This window comes from Podarcis cretensis (assembly GCF_951804945.1).
Source record: "Podarcis cretensis genome assembly, chromosome: 1".
NCBI lineage: Eukaryota > Metazoa > Chordata > Lepidosauria > Squamata > Lacertidae > Podarcis > Podarcis cretensis.
This window is the reverse complement of record NC_137170.1, coordinates 59057156-59078704: the sequence shown is the minus strand read 5'-3', so window position 1 is coordinate 59078704 and position 21549 is coordinate 59057156. Positions and strand designations below refer to the sequence as shown.

General features: G+C 43.8%; 3 protein-coding genes across 5 annotated transcripts in view; 1 reads left to right on the top strand and 2 right to left on the bottom strand.

Moving 5' to 3' along the window:
• ABTB2 (ankyrin repeat and BTB domain containing 2) overlaps nt 1–19066 on the bottom strand; it is a 161884-nt gene extending 142818 nt beyond the window's left edge. Inside the window, exon 1 of the mRNA XM_079951059.1 lies at nt 17556–19066. Coding sequence (XP_079807185.1) covers nt 17556–18429 — 874 coding nt within the window. The 5' untranslated portion in view covers nt 18430–19066. The remainder of the gene's footprint in view (nt 1–17555) is intronic.
• The window catches only part of LOC307202166 (catalase-like), a 161587-nt gene that overhangs the window by 68588 nt on the left and 71450 nt on the right, over nt 1–21549 (bottom strand). The window lies entirely within an intron of this gene.
• CAT (catalase) overlaps nt 19206–21549 on the top strand; it is a 44124-nt gene continuing 41780 nt past the window's right edge. The window contains exon 1 of the mRNA XM_079951862.1: nt 19206–19361. Within this exon, the coding sequence (XP_079807988.1) occupies nt 19338–19361 (24 nt within the window). The 5' untranslated portion in view covers nt 19206–19337. The remainder of the gene's footprint in view (nt 19362–21549) is intronic.

Here is a 21549-nt window from a genome sequence, read left to right as displayed (position 1 = left end):
AAAATTGCAGTGCCTGAGTGTGGAAAATATTAATGCTTTTAAAATAAAGAGACTAAAATATGAATGCTACTAAAATCAAGTCAGTGCCGCTTTGCTTTGCTTATTTGGTAGCACTGCATATGCTGTTCTCTCAGGTTCTGTTAACTAAAAGCTTGACACTATTTGTATGTATTTTGGATCTTTTCCCATCCTACCATGATTTCCTGTCTGAGTCTGCTGCCCGTGGCAACAGGAGAAAATTGTACAGGGTTTGCAGATGGTTCCAGTCCAATTGATTCTTGCCAGTTTAGCATCTTCTTCCATAGCAAACCCATTACCTAGGTCTTGGCTGTGTTTCAAGTGCTGGCTTTCTGCTAGTAAAGTCAATCCATCTTAATTCTGAAGGTGCTGTTTGCCTTAAGGCAGCTGTGACCTTTTGTGCAGTGAAGGAGGGGGGGGGGGACAAGGAAATAAATACCTAAAGTAGCTGCAGCGCAAGCCAGAGAGTTTAAAGCTATCATTCGTGAATAGCACTGGTATTCCACCGGCTGGAATTAGTTTTCTCCGAAAGTCTTACGCAGATATTTGGCTCATAGATCATTCTACACAACAATGACCTGTAATGAACACCACTAATTCACTGTCTGCAACAAACAAAAAAGACATTCAAATTATAGGCAAGTAGGAAGTGGCAGAAAGGAATCTAAAGGCTTTTTAAGTGGAGATTTCAGCTTGCGGGAGAAATGTCCAACCTACTGTACTAAACCAATTTTTCTTCTCTCACACACACACACAATCTAATGGAAAACCCCCAAAGATGAATGATGAATAAAAGTAAAATTAGGTCCTTTTTCCTATGATGGCAATTTTAGAGTCAAGCTAATTTTTGTGCTGTGAGAAATGTCAGGATCATTTTTATGCAAAAGAAAAAGCAGTGGATAATTGCAAGTCTTCTTTGAAAACATTTCAAGGGCATTGGTGCCAGTAATACTGTCTGCTAATTTCTTTTCAGACCACTGACCATCATTTTTGGGCATTCTCACAAATGAGAAAAGGTTGTAGCTGGCTTCAGTTTTCTAATTAAGCCTTCATCCTGAGCTGTCACAAGAGACTTAATACTTCTGGGAACAAGATATCATCTACAATGAATTTCGGGCCTGGCTTTCCCTACATTAAGTCTCATTTATTTCAGTTAGACAGAGCCAAGCACATTCTTATCTCCAACCCTGAAATCTCTGGGATGTAGTGTACTTAATCCTTGACTGGGTGGTGCCCAGCAACTGTGTTTTTTCCTGATGGTTATATATTTTGAGATTGACAGACCACTCATCCAAATGCTGCTCAAGACTGTTTTTCTAAGGACTTGGGCACATACTATACTGGCCATGGGTAAGCCTCATGCTTAGAATGGCTTACTGCATAGAATGATGACTTTGCATAGGGAGTCTCCACACACCCACACACCCACCCACACACTGTGGCCTGTCCAAGCATCACAAAGGAATAATTACAACCATATGTGCCAATAAGAATAAAAATGGGATTGCAAAGAAATAATAAATACTAGTATGGTGTGTGTGAATACATACGTGTGTGTGTGTGGGGGGGGGGGTTGGTGCCAAAATATCTCTAAGATTTGATGTGCTGGCAGATTTGTGCGCTTATGTTTCAATGAGACTTGAGGCATGTCTATTTTTTTTACCCCTAGATTGCAACCAATATAGTTTATAAATCAGCTGCTACCAAATGGTGCATCATGATTCACCTAACGGATTCCTGAATTTTCTTGATAAATTGCCAGACTGGCAGCAGTTAATTGGGAACGAGTCAACAAAAGGAGTTACAGATATATGACTTCATTGTCACCTTTTGAAATCAATACATGGTTCTTGGCAAGGACAAAACTATCAATGAGTTCACTTGCAAGAGCACTAGAAAATAATTCTATAAATTGAAGAGGGGGAGAGTTCATGAGTTCCCATACAAAATTGTTACTTATCAATTATATTTTCCTGCTCTAAACTGTCAACGAAGAATGTTGTTGTTATTTGTATTTATAACCTGCCTTTCTGCCTGGAGGCTCTTAGGACGGCATGTAACATTTCATGAAAATACAATACAGCAAATATAACATAAAAACCATAAAACCAATGGCGATCATATAACAGCAATCCAGCAGAAACCAATTCTTTAAATCTGCCATCTCCACATGCCTGAAGGAAAAGATGTACTCATGAACACTAGTGTATTTTTGACAATTCAATGCAAATTCAAGCCAAGAACTTGCTGAAAAAATGCAAGTGATCTTCAGACTAAACAAATACGATAAAGCAAGCGAAGAACAAAATGTAAGTTATTGTACTGGAAGCTCCTTAGAATACATGCACGCTACTAATAACTATAAAATCTCCCATTTTAAAACTGTTTAGGCTATGATCAAGTTAAAATGTTGGCATAAATATTAGCGAAAGCTTAACCTCTGTAAGTTTATTTACACAACTTTGCTAAAGCATAGAATCAAAGAATGGTATGATGACTAGATGAGCTATTTTGAAGGGGAAACTATGCAAAATGGGGACTAATGCCTATGCTTCATCTCAAACCTAAGGACATTTATTTGGAAATAGTTTCCACTGTATTCTGCGATATCTGTACCTATGCAAGAGTGTTTTGGACGACATCTTGAATGGCAGAAGACTATCACCCCACATGCAAAGCTATTGTAGTATAGTACAAATCTCACCTCTACCATGAATCCACAAGATTGTCTTAGGCAAGCCATGTCCTCGGTTCCCAAAATTTAGAAGGAAAAAAATGACTTTCCTTACAAGAGTGTTGTCAGAAATACTGAGATAATATATATGAAGCACTTGGAAAAGTTTGGAATGTTATATAAATCATTATCATTACATCAAATATAGGATAGCTCAGTTGGCAGAACATGAGACTCTTAATCTCAGGTCACAGGTTCAAGGCCCATGTTGGGCAAAGTATTCCAGCACTGCAGGGGGTTGGACTAGAATTGATGATCCTCATGGTCCCTTCCAATGCTATGGTTCTATGTTCCAGTACAAATACAGAACTCTTGGGCACATGGCACAGATCTTTGTAATATGCCAATCAAGCTGTTCAGTTACTGAACATACATATTTCAGATCTGGATCCAATTGAGTCCGCATATCATGATGCATACCGTAGCCATTTAATTTCAATTCCCCATCACTCATTTTCAGAATGGGAACTGGCAAAAACCATTCATAGTTGAGCTAAGGGATTTGCTACCGCAAGATAATAATAATAATAATAATAATAATAATAATAATAATAATAATAATATCTTTATTGTCATTGCCCCCTCTCAGGGACAACGAAATTTACTTGGCTGCTCCATCCACCCAGGTAGGGCACTCCACACAAAATCAGAACAACTATAAAAACACTAATTAAAACAATACAGTATAATACAGCAAGGAAGATTAGATAACTTTCAAAGTCCAGGTTTCCCATTCAGGGCCGAGATCGCTCTGGAGAAGAAGCTGTTCTTGAGACAGCTCGTTCTTGTCTTCATCGTCCTGTATCTCCGTCCCGACGGCAGGAGCTCGAAGAGACAGTGACCAGGATGCGATGGATCTTTTATTATGTCCAGTGCCTTCCTATGGCACCTTGTGGCATAAATCTGCTCTAAGGTGGAGAGTGGGCAGCCAACAATGCTCTCTGCTGCCTTAACAACTCTGCACAACCCCATCCTGTCCTGGGTAGTACAGCTTCCGTACCACACACATAAGCCATAAGTGAGCATGTTCTCAATGGCACAGTGATAGAAGGCAAGCAATAGTTTCTGCAGAACATGGTTTTTCCTTAGGATTCTCAAAAAGTACAGTCTCTGCTGCGCCTTCTTCACAAGCCCCCTTGTGTTGACACTCCAGGACAGATCCTCTTGTAATTCAATACCCAAAAATCTGAACGTTGTTACCCTCTCCACACAGACCCCATCAATCAAAAGTGGCTGGACATTGCTCTTCTGTCTCCTGAAGTCCACCACAAGCTCCTTTGTCTTCCTTGTATTTATGAGCAAGTTGCAGTGATGGCCAGCAACTCGGATGACTTAAAAAATGGATTAGCCAAATTCACAGAGGATAAGGCTTACCATGGCTGCTAGTCACAATGGCTATATATCACCTCCAATATCAGAGGCAGAATACACTGAAACAGCAATGTTGGGGAGCAATAGAAGGAGAGTGCTCCTATGTTTATATCCTCCTTGAGGGCTTCATAAGGTGTGGTTCCCATAAGGTGTATAGTTGGCCACTGTAGGGAGAGAATGCTGACCTTTGGGCTCTTGTGTATTTAATTCTGACTCTACATGAGCTCCAGATTAAATCCAGTTTGCTTTTTAGTGTGCTAAACTGTGTTCTATGGTGATAGTTTCTGCTCTTGTTCATCTACAGAAGGCATCTCCACTCCTAATCCTCTTTGTAAAATCCGCATTGGTCTAAAGGCTCACTCCTAACTTGGTACAGAAATATATATTTCATGCATGATAACATAATTTATGTTTACATGTATCATAATAAGAGGCAATATAGTGGCATTTGTGTAGAAAAATACAAAACCAGTATAACCACCAAAACACCACTTTCCTCCCTCAACAAACAGCATCTTCCCTGCTTGAGTCTTAGGTGCCATTCAACCAATACCACCACTTATCTTGGATAAGCAAATCTGCACAAGAAAAATTATGGGATTGCTTTTTTAAACAGTTAAATATAGTACTTCACAGTTTGAAGCAACATCAAGCGACAATCAACCCTGTAATTACTGGATTGCAAAATTACAGTGTAATGTGACACAATATGGTTCACACAGTTTTGATTTTGCTACATAATCTAGGAGCTCCTGATCGTTCCTTATCATGCAAAACAGAAGTACCATGAACAAATATTTCCTTATAGATCATTTCACGGAAGATACATGCTGTTACTTTCAATATGTTGCCTTACTCGCCTATTATTAGAGCTGTACAAGTTGTTGTTATATTTCCTGTCCTTTATATGGCTAACAACATTTGAAAATACAACATTCAAAACAAAATTAAACCCTAATCTAAAATACAATAATCAAAACATAAAACAATCAGCAATGCAGTTATCTCAATAGGTCTCACTAACTGTTGCATTTGGTTGTGCTGGAACACCTTTTAACCTGGCAAATAGTGGACAGTCCAGCCCATAAACTTTTCAGTAAAGCAAAACAAGCAAGGGGTGAGGGGTTTATTGGGATTGCATTGTAATCCTGGGTATCTCATCACATTGTTTTAAAAGCTTCTACTAACTGCCACAACTAACAGCCACTAACGCCTACTGGACATTGTAATTACTTAACATGCAACACAACGGTTCCAGTTTTCAAAGTGGGCATATAATATACAAAGTGTGCATTGTATTTCCACATAACAAGTTATTCTCTCTCAGTTATTCTCAGTCCAGCACTGGTACCCAAAGCAAATTATTGGGCTCTAGTTCCCTAGTCCTCCGTCTATGACTTTTGCACCACACTGGGTTCGTGGATCTTGTGGTTCAGGTAAAAAACAAATCTGATCTGCTGAGCCTTAAGTCTGCCTGCCCCTAAGATAGACTGCTGTAAGTTCCATGTTTATGGGGCCAGTCATACAAACCAAGTGTCCCAGGGGGCAGACCAAGTGTCCCAGGGGAGTAGCGTGGTGATATCACCCCCCTCAGGGATGACACCCAGGGTGGACTGCACCCACCCTACCTTCGTCAGTGATCCTGACTTCAGACTTGGATTGATCCTGAACCTCATTTCCTGACCTTCAGCCTTTGCTGGTGCTGATCGACCCTCTGATTTTGAATGTGGACTTGGCACACTGACTAGCTGCAAGGTAGGCCTGGGAATCAGAACAAGCATTTTAATGTCCACATATGCCATTGTAGTAGCCACTATGGGGAAGCAGAGAACAGTTGTCAACAGTACCACAGTCAGTAATGAGCCCCTCTGAATCATAAAGTGCTGTGTCGACATGTCCTTACACTTCTCCCTTCCATCTTCAACACAGAACAATTGCCCGAAACAGCAGTGCCAAGTCAGATATCGATCTCCTCAAATATTCTATGGTTACAGCACCAATGCAAACTAGACCTCCAATTCCCAGATGCTTCTATTTAAAAGGGAATCTGCCAGGGTTAGTTTTTGACTGTGTCCTAACCCACCAGGTCCTTTGTTTTCAGTCAGGGCAAAGAGCAAATGTCAGAGCACAGCCCTAATCGGATGGGCTTTGACTGGAACACACCTCACTCTGATGACAGGCAATGACAGGTCTCATTTTTCTGAATGAATGCCTGCAGGATGGTTTAAAATGGTTTTTAAATATGTAGGTCATTTCTTTACCATGATTTCCAAAGACCAACCTTCAGTTTCAGGAGGAAATAACTTTGCAATAGGAATCCCTCACGGCACCTAACCTGCATAAATCTCAGTGCTTGTAAAAGAGTAGGGACTTGCCACTGTGCAAATCCAGCTGTTGTAAAGGCAAGCAGTCCACCCACATAGCTTGGCAAATGTATTCTGGTGCAGCCCTGCTGCAACTTGGTGCTGTTCCAGATCTAAGCCACTCCATGGCTGTGACTGCCAATTGTAACAAGTCATGTGTAGGTTTCCTGAACATGCACAATGATTCCTTTGGGACTACTGTGAGAACACAAAGTCCCCCCTCCCTTTTTTAAAGTATACCTTAAAACAGAGCTTGTAACTCAGAGGTATAAAACAGAAACATGGGCATCATTTTAACCTATTAACTTTCTTGCTTGCTTATCTATAGCATTTTCTTGCTATTCTTTCCAAGTTACCATCAGGCAATGGCAACAAGTAGCTTTATTGAGCTAGTATTCTTGTTGACCGCAGCAACTGGTTGATCACCAACCTCACATTTCTTGTGACACATATATACAGATAATTGCACCAGGTTTCACAATCTCTTTCAGCTCCCATCTTATACACACTAGAGCTCCAGTAATATACTTTTCCTCCTCCACCAATTCTGATTCTGAGAATTGAGAAGTTTAAGAAGATTAAGAAATTATGACAAATAACCGGATACCCCAGAATGTCTTACTAACACTTTGCCATGTGACCAAAATATAAGACAGTTCCTTATCACATTACAGCTAGTAAATCTGTGACAGGAATCCACACATGACCTACAGTAGGGATGGAGGAGAAATTTAAAGTCTCATTTAAAGTCAAATGTACAAGATTCACACTTTCTGAAACTATGTGAATCCAAACAAAGCAATTTCTCAAAATTCACACTTATGTGGATTTTGCTATACAGTTCACCAATCAACCAATGTATATAAACATGGATAAATTAGGGGAATATGTGCATATGAAAATGCATTATGTGAGGGGAATCTGCTTACAAAAATGTGTAAATTAGTCAAAACTGCATGTGCATTAGGCAAAACAGGCACAAAAATCCTGGTGAGTTTTCATGAGGATCAAAGAAAATAAATCACAAAATGCGGAAAACTGAATTCAAGATTGGGAGAAACCCCCCCCCCCCCCCCTGAGAAAACAGACTCAGCTTTCCATCCCTACCTACAGGTAATATGTCAGTTCTGCATAATGGGCTGTTATGTACCTAACATAATAAAATACTCTGTGATGTGCGTAAGAACTTAGCTCATTAACAAGAGGAACATATTGGGACCTGTTCACACATGCACATCACTTCATATTTATACACTTGAAGGCTGTATATTTGTTCACATATTACATTCAGTGAATGCACCATCTGTATTTACTGTATAAATAGTTGAGCTGTTATTCACTATGCAGTTATTTACTATCATGCAGTTATTCACTATGAGTGTACACTCTACAAACCTATGCACACAAGAGCTGAGCTGCACACATCAGCAAGTGTACACTTTTTCCCACACAAACACCTGTACATGAGTGGAGACAGAATATACCTGCCTTTCAGTGTGACATGTGAACCAGCCTTTTAGGGAGTGTGAATATCAACTCTGTTGAAAAGCATTGCATTTTAGTGATGTTCTTATCTGTGGTGCTACAGTTATCATGGCCAGTTCACACAATCAAGTCATCGCTTGATGTGACAGTCAAGAGACAGGCCTACTTGTGAGAAGAACCCATTAAATTATCCTGGCAGTTTGATTGCCATTGGAGTGTCAGAGGGTGTGGGAATCTAATTGTGTTTCTAGGCTGTTTTTGTATTAAGGACTACCTATATGATTCAGACTGACTGTACCTGTCAGGGAAACCCGTCATTTTGCAAAGAGGGTGGGGACTGCCCTGGCATAGTCAACATGTAGACAGTCCTTCCAAGCAAACAGCTGACTGTATATGATTCATTTTATTGCTGAAAACCAGACATTCAGAGTAATACATGATGAACCAGGCCAAAGAGTTTTTGAACAGTTTTGTATCATGATGATGTTGCTATCCAGACACTTCTAGCAACCGTAAGCTGAGTAATGTTCTTTTACCTTGCTAGTTTATTGATCACATTTGCAGCTATTTCCCCCTGGCGCATAGAATCCCACAGAATGTAGCAGTGACAATAATAGCTTATTAAAATTAATGAGATGCTCTATGAGCACTTCAGTTAGTTCAGCTCAGCTAACCAGAAAGCAGTTTGAATACATAACACACATTACAAGGTAATTTCACTGTTCGGCACATGAATCTCAACAGAGAATTAGAACTGTGGCTTTACAATGAAGAACAAACCAATTTTCAGTGTTGTCATTAAAATGAAATGCAACATCAAAATAATAATGGCCCATTCCTACCAGCACAATTTAAAATACACCCTAGCTTTTCCTCTGTATTTAATTTGCAAAGGTGAGAAAGGAAATAAATATAAAGAGATGTGCCATTAATCAAACATAGCTTTGGATGTTTTCCACAGGTCTGAAGCTTTGTGCTTCATTATTTAAGGAGCTATAAATACACCATCCATGTTCCTGTCTGATATGAGTTCATTTAATCAGTAAAATCAATGCACCCATACAATTAAGCAACTGCTTGACAATCTTGAAGACGGGGTCTACCTTTAACGTGGGACCCACTACTGCCAACTTGTAAGATAGGATTTTCTCCTTCCCCTTAGCTGTAAACTCTTTGTCTTTTTGCTGCTTTCCCCCCGAAAAGCAGAACAGCAGTGGTGCCATGGTGTGGCTCGCCTTAAGTTGGAATCTGACCCCACTTTAGTCATGACACGCCAGTTGAAGACCAACATTCTGAATGACTTCCTTACTTTATGGGAATTGGGTCCCAATGCCTTCGGTTGCTTGATACTAAAAAAAAATGCAAAGTAGAAGCAGTGATGTACCTTTCTAAGCCAGCCTCACTGCAGTAGGTAAGTTATTGGTCTGGTATAATAATATTTTATGGAGTGACACAAATAAAACTCGACCAGGGATTTGATGCATGTTCATGTTGGAGAGGAAAGAAATATAATGGTCAGCCTTACCATTAGACAAAGTGAGGTGGCCACCTCAGACAGCTGATTTTGAGTGTCATGAAAGGGCAGCAAAGTTTTAGTTATTTAATTTACTAGTATTGCATTTTTCCTGGCAGAGAGGAGGAAGAGGTGCCTTGAATACTATGCACATTGATTTGGAGAGGGGGTGACAAAAAAATCTGTTTCACTGAGCAAAACATATTGGGCAGACCCTGGTGAAATTATTCCTATTGGACGACTGCTTTAATTCTTGGAAAACTTACTTGGCCCATAATCTGGTTTAGCTCTTCTAAGAATATGAGCCTGTATTTGTTTGGCTGACTATCTACAGAATTTCAAGATGAGATCTATAATAGTATTATTGTATGTTCATGCTGCCCCACCTCAGCTGGATTAAGTTCCAAAGGAAGCTATTTACAAGCTCTGTTTCCTTATTAGAGACTTCCTGTAGCTTTGTGATTCATTTATTTACAAATATACACATATTTATGTATGGAGAACTGGCAAGCACAGGGAAATATAGTGCTTTAAAGTTGCATCAGTTTTTCCAAAGCAAATAACATGCAGCTTGAGTCCCACGAGGCTCTCTTTCCAACCATCTCTAAGACTCAGAACATTGTCTCTTTGCTGGTCACATTTTATCTCCCAGCTGCTTCTGCAGCCACTTCTCAAGGACATGTTGGGTCCCACCTCAATGGTGACCATCAATGCTCATTGAAGAAACATTTCCAATCAAAAACCACTGAGCAAGCAAGCATATTCAGCTGGTTTCTAGAAGTATCAGCCAATAATCTGTGGCCATTAGTATGCAAACAAATTAATCAGACTGTGGTCTGGTTTATACATCATGCTAAGCCAAACCATGGCTTTGCTCAGGATGGAACAGGAGCAAAAAGGGCCTGGGAGAAAAGTGATCGCGAGTTCTGCTCCAGGTGGTTACATGTCCATGCATTCATGCTAAGTGAACCATTGCTCTATGTATAATCCCTCTGTTTTGTTTTTAAATGTGTATGCCAGTGGTTTTCAATCAATGTGCCATGGCACCCTAGGGTGCCTTGAATGATGGTCAAGGGTGTCGTGGGCAACACTGGCCTCTGTCCATCTTTCCTTCCCTCACTCCTCTGATGCCCTCTCCAGTTTTTGCTTCCCAAAGGCTTGCACAGCTGTTTGTTTTAGCAGTCCTGGTGACAAGCTTCCCAGGTGATGCTGCCTCTGGGGCTGGCCAGGGGGTGCTGGTTGCCAGGAGCTGAGGCGGCCTTGGAGTAAGCAAGCAAGCAGGTAAGGAAGCCCAGCCAGCCAGTTTGCCAGCCCTTGCTGTTGGGAATGGACAGACAAGTTCAAGGCCCCTGTGGGGCAGTGTGAGGAGGCACCTCTCTTTGGGGCAGAGGGATGCAACCACGGGCAGCAGCTGCCTGCCCAGAGGACTCCCAAGGAGAGGGGAGGTGAGAGAAGGCTAAGGGAACAAGGGAGGGTATTCGAAAAAGAGTGAGAGGCTGCCAGCTCTACAGGCAAGGGGTTACATAACTGGGCTCCTGAGCCCCACAGGGGTGCCGCAGAAATGTTGATCAATGGAGCAGTGGACTCAAAAGGTAGAAAATCTTTGGTGTATGCCAATGGCTATATCTTTAATGGCACTATACAGCTTTGTTATCTTCTATTTATCATAGTGATGTTTCTCAAGCTTCATAATGCCATATTTCAGTGTCTAGTGGTGAGTGATATGGGGGTCTATACAACTGAATTTTCACTGCTTGGTCAATCAGCTTTATCTATGCAATTCTTAAAAGGAGAAAATAGAGGTTTCAATGAAAAAATATGTGTGTACTGTATATCATAAAATTTGCTAGATAAGCCTTTATACAACCCATGTCTTCATTCATGTGTATGGAAGAGCTAAAATTAGAATGGAATCTTGCTTCTCATATAAAGATTTTCAAAAGGGGGTTCAATTACAAAATTAACCATTTACATTAATATAAGCCACTTTGATCTCTATGAGAAAAGCAATTTAACTAATTCATTTAAGAGTTAAATGGAGTATGTTTATCTCTAGAATCTTTTGTACACTGATTTATGTGTGTTCACTAGATACTTATGCTCTGTATACTAAGGTTCTGATGTCCCTTTTATCTGTGTGGCATAGCATATTTTTTTCATTAGGACTGAAAAATGTGCTGTTTCTAATTGTACACACACACACACACACACAGAGAGAGAGAGAGAGAGAGAGAGACTCCCTTTTTACAAAGTGTTTGAACATAGCAAATATTGCTTCCAGAAAGAGAATATGGATGTGATTAATTAACAGACGTAATTGGCCTCCTCTACATTGTTGTAGAAAGTTATCCTGAAATATTTGCATATATACACAAATAACTCAGTCCATTCAGCAATTAATAAAATTGACTCATGAGATGTTGATGACAATATAGAAACACACACTTCACAGAAAATATTCCAGCCTTCGTCTTATTCACAATCCTGCAACTTTCTATGTAACCAGCATTTTTCCGGGCCGTAAGTACTTGTCTGCATGTCACGTCAAGACATAGTTAAACTAAACTATAGTTTAAAAGTGAATGTACAACTGTACCCATGTTCTGTTCTTGGCTTATCTTTTGTGGTTTGTTTCCCTCAAACAAAAGACTTGTGATGTCATCAGTATGCACCAGCATGGTCATAGTTACATGTAAACCATAGTTTGGTTTAACTATGGCTTACCATATTAACCAAGCCATTGTGAGTTTTGAGTATGGAACATATAGAAGAAAGCTCTGTTTTGCCCTTGGTTTCCATGGGATCAGTATTGTATCAGAAAAAGAGGGCTCATCTACAAAGCACATTAAGGTGGACTCTTCCTAAACTACTTGTTTCATACCTAAGCACCAAGCAAAAGTGTGAGCAGTCTCCAGAAAGAAAGGGCAAAGGTTTACACAGATGTTTTGTCTAACCATTGCCAGTTTCGGCAGTGCTAGTGATACTGACTCTACTAATACCTCAGGCTGCCATTTGAACTAAGGGAATCAGCACAGGAACTCAGGTCTGCTGAATAATCACCCTGACACACAATTTCTCTGCCCAGAAGCACCCTAAAGAAACCCTGAAAAACACATAGTCCAGACGTTCAGCTTATTGTAGTGAAACTGCTAAAACTAAATAATATATACTGTAGTGTTAAGTATATAAACACTACCGACAGCTGATGGTGCTTCGCATGCATTAGATGAGTAATCTTGCAACCATATAAGGTAGGTCAACACTATTATTCCCATACTGCAGATGGAAAAGGATGGCTGATGTTGAGAGATGGGGGCATGCCTAAGGCAACCAGTGAGATAATAGCTGAGCCGAACCAGGGACAAATCCACACTTCCAGCGACTACACTGCACCTAGTTAACAACTGTTCCTGCCTCTCCAAGTGCAATGAATGTAGTTTTGCCTGTGGATAAGCAAGAGAAGGAACAAAGGCACAATGTGCTTACTGTGAGATCCCAAGTAGAGAGATACAACGAAGTGCACAAGGTGTGTTACTAATTGATGGTTGCCCTACTGATCCGCAGCAGTGATAATTAGCCCAAAGTGCAGTGCATACAGCAGGCATGGGGAGCCTCTGGCAGGTGGCCCTTCAGGCATCTCTGTCTGGCCCTTGGGACTTTCCCCAACCACACCCCTCACCGGTTCTCATTTCACAGGCTCCTTGAAAGTTTTTGCTTGGATGGGATGTGTCTTTGAATTCTGATGACTCTTGCTTGCCTGGATGAAGGACTGAGTGAGTATGTGCAGATACTAGCTCATTGTACAAAGGGGAAATGGGAATTGATTGCTCTGCCCTCGTTTGCTTCTGACCCGGCCCATCACTGGCATGTGACCTCCAAAAGGTTGCACAGAAGAGAATATGGGTCTCAGGCTGAGAAATGCCCCCATCCAGTGGCGTAGCGTGGGTTGTCAGCACCCGGGGCAAGGCAAGTAATTTGCGCCCCCTAACCCGTGGATTTTAGCAGGGGGCAGAGAGCTGCGAGTGCAAGCACGCCCCCCCAGATGTTGCGCCCGGTGCGGCCGGCCCCCCCTGCACCCTCCACGCTACGCCACTGCCCCCATCCTTGGCATTCAGCTTAGTTATTCATAGAGGGTGGGCTAGCACCAAAGAAGAGATACTCTGAGGATCAGAGAGAAGTTTATACAGTACCTTCTGCTATAATCATTGCCTGCATCCTGATGATGATATATGGAAAAACCAGTGACACAAGCAATAGAATGTGAACTGCATTCAAACATGAAAGAAAGACTGCCTACTTTGATCTCTTATAGCCCCAGGCAACACAGTCTTCCAAAGTTGTAGTATTTTTGACCTAGACTTCACATTTCATAGAAAACAATGATCAGATCGCCTGACGTTTTTGTTTTTTTCCTTAAAGGCAGCCATGCAGTCTTTAAACTTAAACAGAGCAGTTGCCTCATGTAGTGTGTTGTCTCTGCACATATAAAACCCAATAGAGTCCATGGGTTGGTGCAGTGGTTAGAAGGCAAGGGTTCAAATCTCCACTCAGACTTGAAGCTCACTAGATGGCCTTGGGCCAATAGCTAACACACAGTTTAACCTACCTCACAGGTTGTTGTGAGGATACAATGGGGAAGAAAACTATAATACACAACCTTCATCTCCTTGGAGGAAAGGTGGGATACAAGTGTAACAAACAAACAAACAAACAAACAAACAAACAAACAAACATGTTGTTAGTAATTTAACTTAAAAGAAGATTGAGACTATTCAGACAATCCACTGTTCTCAGTAATCTGGGGTGTGCATATTAACTTCTGGAGAGTAATCCAGCATCAACTCAGAACAACAAATGTGTTAGGAATAAGGTGACATTTCATCCTCATACTTTTATTCTTAGTTGAAAAAGAGAGAGAGAGAGAGCGAAGAAAATTCAGCCTCAACTCTTCTCCTATCCAAGGACCACAATATCAATTTTGTTTTGCAAACTGCAAGTGAAGGTTATTAGAATAGTCAGAGTCTTGCATTCCAGTCCCGTTAACACAATAAACACACTTCTGAAACTGAATTAAATGCACATGTAGGCACAGGGAGATCAGAATTTATAACTCAATAAATACAATTTGACAAAATGGTCTAAAAAAAGCATACAACATTGTCAAATGAAACCAGTCCCTTGCATGACTAATTGACGCTTGGATGCAACTTGTGAATGTTACATAACTGGCAACTTAAATGTTCTGAATACTTAGAACCATTTCCTTTCATATCTGTTTATATTTCCATATAAAACAAGCCTCTGTTCATTCAGTTTCTTCTTCAGAGATAACTCTTTCTCTCTAGGGACTCTTTAATTCAGCAACATACTTAACCATATTTATTCTTCTGTTTCTCTCTATAAAAGGTAAAGGTACCCCTGCCCGTACGGGCCAGTCTTGACAGACTCTGGGGTTGTGCGCCCATCTCACTTAAGAGGCCAGGGGCCAGCGCTGTCCGGAGACACTTCCGGGTCACGTGGCCAGCGTGACATCGCTGCTCTGGCCAGAGCCAGAGCCAGAGCTGCACACGGAAACGCCGTTTACCTTCCCGCTGGTAAGCGGTCCCTATTTATCTACTTGCACCCGGAGGTGCTTTCGAACTGCTAGGTTGGCAGGCGCTGGGACCGAGCAGCGGGAGCGCACCCCGCCGCAGGGATTCAAACCGCCGACCTTTCGATCGGCAAGCCCTAGGCGCTGAGGCTTTAACCCACAGCGCCACCTGCGTTTCTCTCTATAATGCACCACAAAAGTAGCAGTGACACAAAACAGTTAAGATATAAAACATATCCTTTCATTTCCTACTGTTTTACTTCTGGCACTAAGGATAGCGAGTGGGAATAGATTTTACTGTGTCTAGGTAGCACAAATATCAAAGATGGTATTTGCATATTTGCAATGCATAACCATTGAAGAAGGACCAGTGAAACACATTATAAGATGTATGCATACATTGCACATGCATCCAGCAGAAGAATGTATGACACTAGGAAGTTTGGTGAATTGACCATAGTTTATACATATTGGCTACACAGACAGCATCTTAGGCACATAGAGTAGTATAACATTATCAGTTTATCTTCCTGCCTCAGTGGTACCTATTTATTTGTGCTGGTATGCTTTTGAACGGCTAGGTTGGCAGGAGCTGGGACAGAGCAACGGGAGCTCACCCTGTCATGCAGATTCGAACTGCTGACCTTACGATCAGCAAGCCCAAGAGGCTCGGTGGTTTAGACCACAGTGCCGCCCTGGTTCCATCAGAGTGTCCTGTTGCGCCAGAAGCAGTTTCGTCATGCTGGCCACATGACCCAGAAAAGCTGTCTGCAGACAAACACCAGCTCCCTCAGCCTGAAGGCAGAGATGAGCGCTGTACTCCATAGTTGAATGCGACTGGACTTAACCGTCCAGGGGTCCTTTACCTTTTTATAACATTTTTAAAATAACATTATCCACAGTTCTCCTTCTCTCACAATACTAGATCCTGTGGTCATTCAATTACCGGTAAACTGATTCATGGCATACAAAAGGAAGGACCACCACACAGTGGTCAGTTAAAGTATGGAATTTACTCCCTTAAGATATAGTGACAGCCACTAACCTTGTTGGCTTTAAAAGGTGGTTAGACAAGTTCATGACGGATAAGGCTACTACCATTGACTCCTAGTCATAACACCTGGTTGCCACTGTGAGAATGGGATGGATGCTGGACTTTTCTTCGATCCAGCAAGACCCTTAACTACTAGTCTATGGCATGCCCAAACTGATGCATGCTAAATTTAGAGTTTGCCTATGCCATGCCTATGACCACCCAGCCACAGGCTGATGCAGATGGGATTTGTCTATGGGTGGAGTGTTTTCTCACAGCCACCGGTTGTGGCTGAAGTAGTTGTGACAACATGCCCTTAAAATGAGTTGCTGTACTTCCGCATACAGCTCGGTTTCCTGCCTTAGAGGAGTTTATCAATCTCACTTGTGCAATCAAGAGCAGGGAAGTGAAATTGACGAACTTCAGATGGACTTGCTGCTATGGTGAAACTGATGTGGGACACCTCCAAAGATGCCATGGTAGAGCCAGGCATCCGTACATTCTGTTTCCTCCCCACATGGATTCCTGAGACTGTTTCTCCAACTGTTTTAATGTTCTCAATTATATTCATAGAAATGGGGGGGGGGAGAGAGGCTGGAGTGATGGAGCTGTATTGCTGGTTATCTTGCATGACACTTAAGATACGTATGTAAGCAAAAAAGACAGGAGTGAGTGAGGAACCATTTATTGCCTGAAGGCTGCATTTCCTTCTGAGCATCATTCTTGAGGCCACATGCCAGTGGAGGTGGGGACTGAAGAAAAGGTGGGTGGAGCAGCGAATGGTGATTTTACCTTGGTACATTAGGCTAGTTACGATTGGCAATCTAACCTTCTGCAGAACAACCCTGGCATTGTTTGAACACCCATATAGCTCAGTCAGTAGAGCATGAGCCTCTTATTCTCAGGGTTATGGGCTCAAGCCCTACACTGGACAAAAGATTCCTGCCTTGCAGGGGGGTTGGACCTTGTGGTCCCTTCCAACTCTACAATTCTATAATCAAGTATGTTTATACTATTTATTTAACTTGCAATCCTGCGAACGTACCACTAAATACAGTGAATGTAGAAAGCTGCCTTATACAAAATCAGACCATTGGTCCATTTAGCTCAGTGGCATGCCTAATGATTTAGCACTGGCTCTTCCCCAGCCCTGCCTGGAGGTGCCAGGGGTGGAACCTAGGACCTTCCGCATGCAAAACAGATGCTGCACCACTGAGCTACAGCCTTTGCCCTGAAGGCAAAGCCAACTCCATAAGATCCCAATCAAACTCATATTCTGCCCATTGGAAAGAAGCAGACTCTTTAGAAGTCTTACCGAAATAAAAGTTTCGAACGCCATCAGAACACAAAAACCAACCATGCAAGGAAGCAGCATAAAAGTATGAAGACAGGCAAAAAGTATGGATCGGGCCCATTGGATTTGCTAAATTGACAGCTCTGCTCCTTACCATTTGCGTTCTTCCCGCAGATCAGGTGCTCATAGGGCTGCAACACTCCCCAAAGCTCAGCATCATTGTTGATGACCATCTCCAGAACTTCTGCGGAGATCTCACTTCCCCCTCCGCCTCCGTCGGGGCTCTGGCTGGCCACTACTCTGGCCTTGATCTCCTCCACCAGGTTCTCCATGCAGGACGTCAAAGAGATGGCCGCGTATTCGTGGATCCTCACCGAGATCCTGGTATCCACCATCCACCTGAAGAACCTCCCCACGGAAAAGGTGAGGCCGCACCTGGCCGACTTGCCCTTCCTCAGCCCGTCGCCGGCGCTCATGCTGTAGAGCGAGAGCGCCTTGACGGTGGCCAGGACGCAGCTCTCGGACAACGACCAGCTCTGGATCAGCTTGATGGCGCTTTGGATCTCGAAGCGCGTGCACTTGGAGTGCATCACGCTCAGGCGCTGCGCCTCCCTGGAGATCCGGATCAAGGGTCTCCGCAGTAACACGGACAGCCTCCGCACCGCTTCTTGGGTGAAGTCCCTCTTGGTCCCTCCTCCTGCTTTCCCTTTCCTGAGGATCTTCCCAATGTCCTCCTCCGTCCAAGGGAATTCCTCCAGGTCGGGCAGCTTGGCGCATCTGGAGAAGATGTCCGCCACTTCGGGGTCCTCGGGCAGGACGGTGTTGACGGTGTCCCAGCTGTTGTTGCGACTGTTCATGGAGCCCGAGTAGTACCACCAGTTGCCCCTGGGCTGAGACGACGCGAAGGCTTGCGAGTTGGACTTGCAAGAGGAGAGGCTGAGCGAGCGGCAGGAGTCCCCAGCCCCATACCCGGAGTCCAGGGTCAAGTCTTCCAGGGTCTTCAGAGTGGAGCTGTATATCCCAGCCATAGGAAAGGAACCTGCGATCTCGCGCCAAGCCAAGGGAGAAAAAAAGAAAAGAACAGCAGCAGCAGCAGCAGCAGCAAGCGCAGGACCCAACTCCCTAGATCGGGGGCTGCTTCCAAAAGAAGCCCGAGGCGAGGAGCTGGCCGGCCCCGCTGGTCCTTAGGCTCCCGGAGAGGAGTCCCGTTTGCGCTCGAGCTCCTGGGGCTCCTTCAGGTTCTGCTGGGTGCCAGCTGTCTCCATTCCACGGCGAGGGGTGAGATCATTTATTTTCCGCCTTGAGCAAGGATGGAAAATACTGGGGCCAGGAGGAGGAAAAAAGAAGAAGAAGAAGAGGGGATCAGGCAGAGAGAGAGAGAGAGAGCTCTTTTCAGAAGCTCCAAGAGGGCAGCGCCGTTCCCAACGGGGCGCCCTTCAGCGGCGGAGAGAGAAGCCTCCTGGGTGGCTCAGGAGGGCAGGCCAGCCCTTGCCCAGACGGCGATCCGGTGTCACACCGGGACTTCTCCAGAAGGCGAAGAAGAAAGGGAGATTGGACGAGGCAGCCCTGGGAGCTGCTGCTGCTGCTGCTGCTGCCGCGCGTCCCCCGCCCCGTCTCAGACACTTGCAGAAGCTTTGAGCGAAACTTCTCTGGTGCTGCCCGGCTGGGCGCACCGAGTCGCAGGCGGCATGCAAATGACCTGCGGGGAGCCGCACCAATCGGCGGCTCCGGGGGCGGGGCCCGCCGCCGAAAGGCGAGCTGGGCGGCTCGTATGTAAATCTAGAGGGGCGGGGCCTGTGACGTCGCGGCGAGAGGAGGAGCGCGCGAGAAGAAAGACGGCCCGAGAGAGAGGGGCGGACAAACCCAGGAGCCGCGACGACAAGCGGGGAGAACTTGGAGCGATTCTGCTGTGCGACCAGAAACTGCGTGTCCCGTCATGTCCCGCTCTCGCCAAGCAAAGGTAAAGAGGGTGTTGGCCGCCTGCTTGAAGCCCGACACGTGTTTTTTCCGACCCCCGATTCCCCGTGCGGACGACGCGTAACTTGCAAAACGTGGTTTGCTGGGGAGGACGATTTGCGGAGTTTTCTCTCTTCCGAGGGAGCGTCCATTGAATTGCACCTGCCGCCCTCTGCACAAGCTCAGGGTGGTGGGGGAAATCAGATGTCAGCGGCAGTCAGACCGCTCAGTTTCCACAAGACAGACTTAGGTGCTCCAGGGGTTCGCTCAGTTGCAAAATCTGCAGAGCTAGAATCTAGTGACAATTGACATTTCAAGGTGTTTCCTTTGCTGTTAGATGCTGCCGACTTGTGCTTTTAGCAGGGAAAGAAGGCCTTTGAGTTTTCTTCCTTGGGCCACTTGGGAATGTTTTAAAAGTAGGAAGGGCGCAGAATGAATGCACAGGCTTGCCTGAGCTAAGAAAAAGCTGCTTTAAGCCTCAGGTGTTGAAGGCACCTCCAAGATGCCTTTGCCTCCAAAGAGGCGCTTCTGAGTGCTGCTAATGTGGGATAAAGGGCAGGGGAGTCTTTAGCATATGTGCCGCCGGGGTGCAAAGATCCGCCCAGCGTCCCCAAATTTAGTTTAGCCGCCGCTGGTATGTGTCTTTGGTAAATGAGCGCACAAAGTTGAAAGTCCTTTAGTGAAACCGTAGGTATACATTTCAGTAAAGGTAAAGGGGCCCCTGACCATTAGGTCCAGTCATGGCCAACTCTGGGGTTGTGGCGCTCATCTCGCTTTATTGGCTGAGGGAGCCGGCGTACAGCTTCTGGGTCATGTGGCCAGCATGATTAAGTCGCTTCTGGCGAACCAGAGCAGCGCACGGAAACGCCGTTTACCTTCCCGCCGGAGCGGTACCTATTTATCTACTTGCACTTTGATGTGCTTTTGAACTGCTAGGTTGGCAGGAGCAGGGACCGAGCAACGGGAGCTCACCCCGTCATGGGGATTCGAACCGCTGACCTTCTGATCGGCAAGTCCTAGGCTCTGTGGTTTAACCCACAGCACCACCCGCATCCCGATACATTTCGGTAATACCTAGATATATATGTGTTTAGTTTTTCTGGCTTAATCAAAATTATTTATTATTTCATAACAGGTAGATAGTTAAGAGCTTAGGCGGCTTCAGCGGTGGGCACCTGGCAACCCCCAGAATGCGGCACCTGGGTGCCCCTCACCCCTTGCACCCCCGGGTAAAAACAGTCCTGATAAATTGTTGCAGCAAAATTAAGCGTGTCCTTGATTTGTTAGTCTTTAAGAAGTCACAAGACTTTTTTTGGGTCTTGTATTGCTTTAGTGTTTTTAAAAAATAGTTCAGGTCTGTATTTGAAGCTAAAAGCTGTGTTGGCCCATTCCCTTAGGCATTCAGGAGACCACTGTGAGAGTAGGATGCTGGATCCAGCAAGCCTTTCTTACATTCTTAAGTTTGAAAATTAAAACAATGTATTCCATTTTCTAGCATGCCTTAACAATTTAAAATGTGTTTACACCATTTCTGGTGTGGAAATACCTAAGGGTAAAACACCCACTCTCTGAAAAACAGATTCCAGATTCCAGAAAACAACATGGCAGTGATATGTTGAAACTAAGACACATTCTTAATGCAACTTTTAATAAAGCTCTTGGCTACTTTGTTATTGCAACATGGAAAGATGAAAGGGTGGGAGGAGTCAAGGATTTGGGTCAGATGTCATGATTGGGATCAAGCAACTATAGTCCATGGAGGCAGGATAGTTAGACCAAGATAACTAGCTTAGGCAAGCAAAGGAGCTTCTCTTGCTTCCAAGAGAGTATTTTCCAATCATTTGCAGGAATGCAGAGGCCCTGGATTTATTAATCTGGTTTATTATTGAGATCCCAACTCCCCAGGTTTTTTACATTGACAGTAAGAAATGTATTAACCTTTAAAGTGCCACAAGACTCTTGGTTGGTTTTGCTGCAAAAGGCTAAAACAGCTGCTCACTTTGGAACATCTGCCAGGTAGACCTCTAAAGCTAAGAAATACAGTCGTACCTTGGTTTTCAAATTTAATCCATTCCGGGAGTTTGTTCAACTCCCGGAACAGTTAAAAAACCAAGGCGCAGCTTCCGATTGGCTGCAGGAGCGGGGCAGACTTTTGGCTTCTGAAAATCATTTGAAAATCAGATAATCACTTC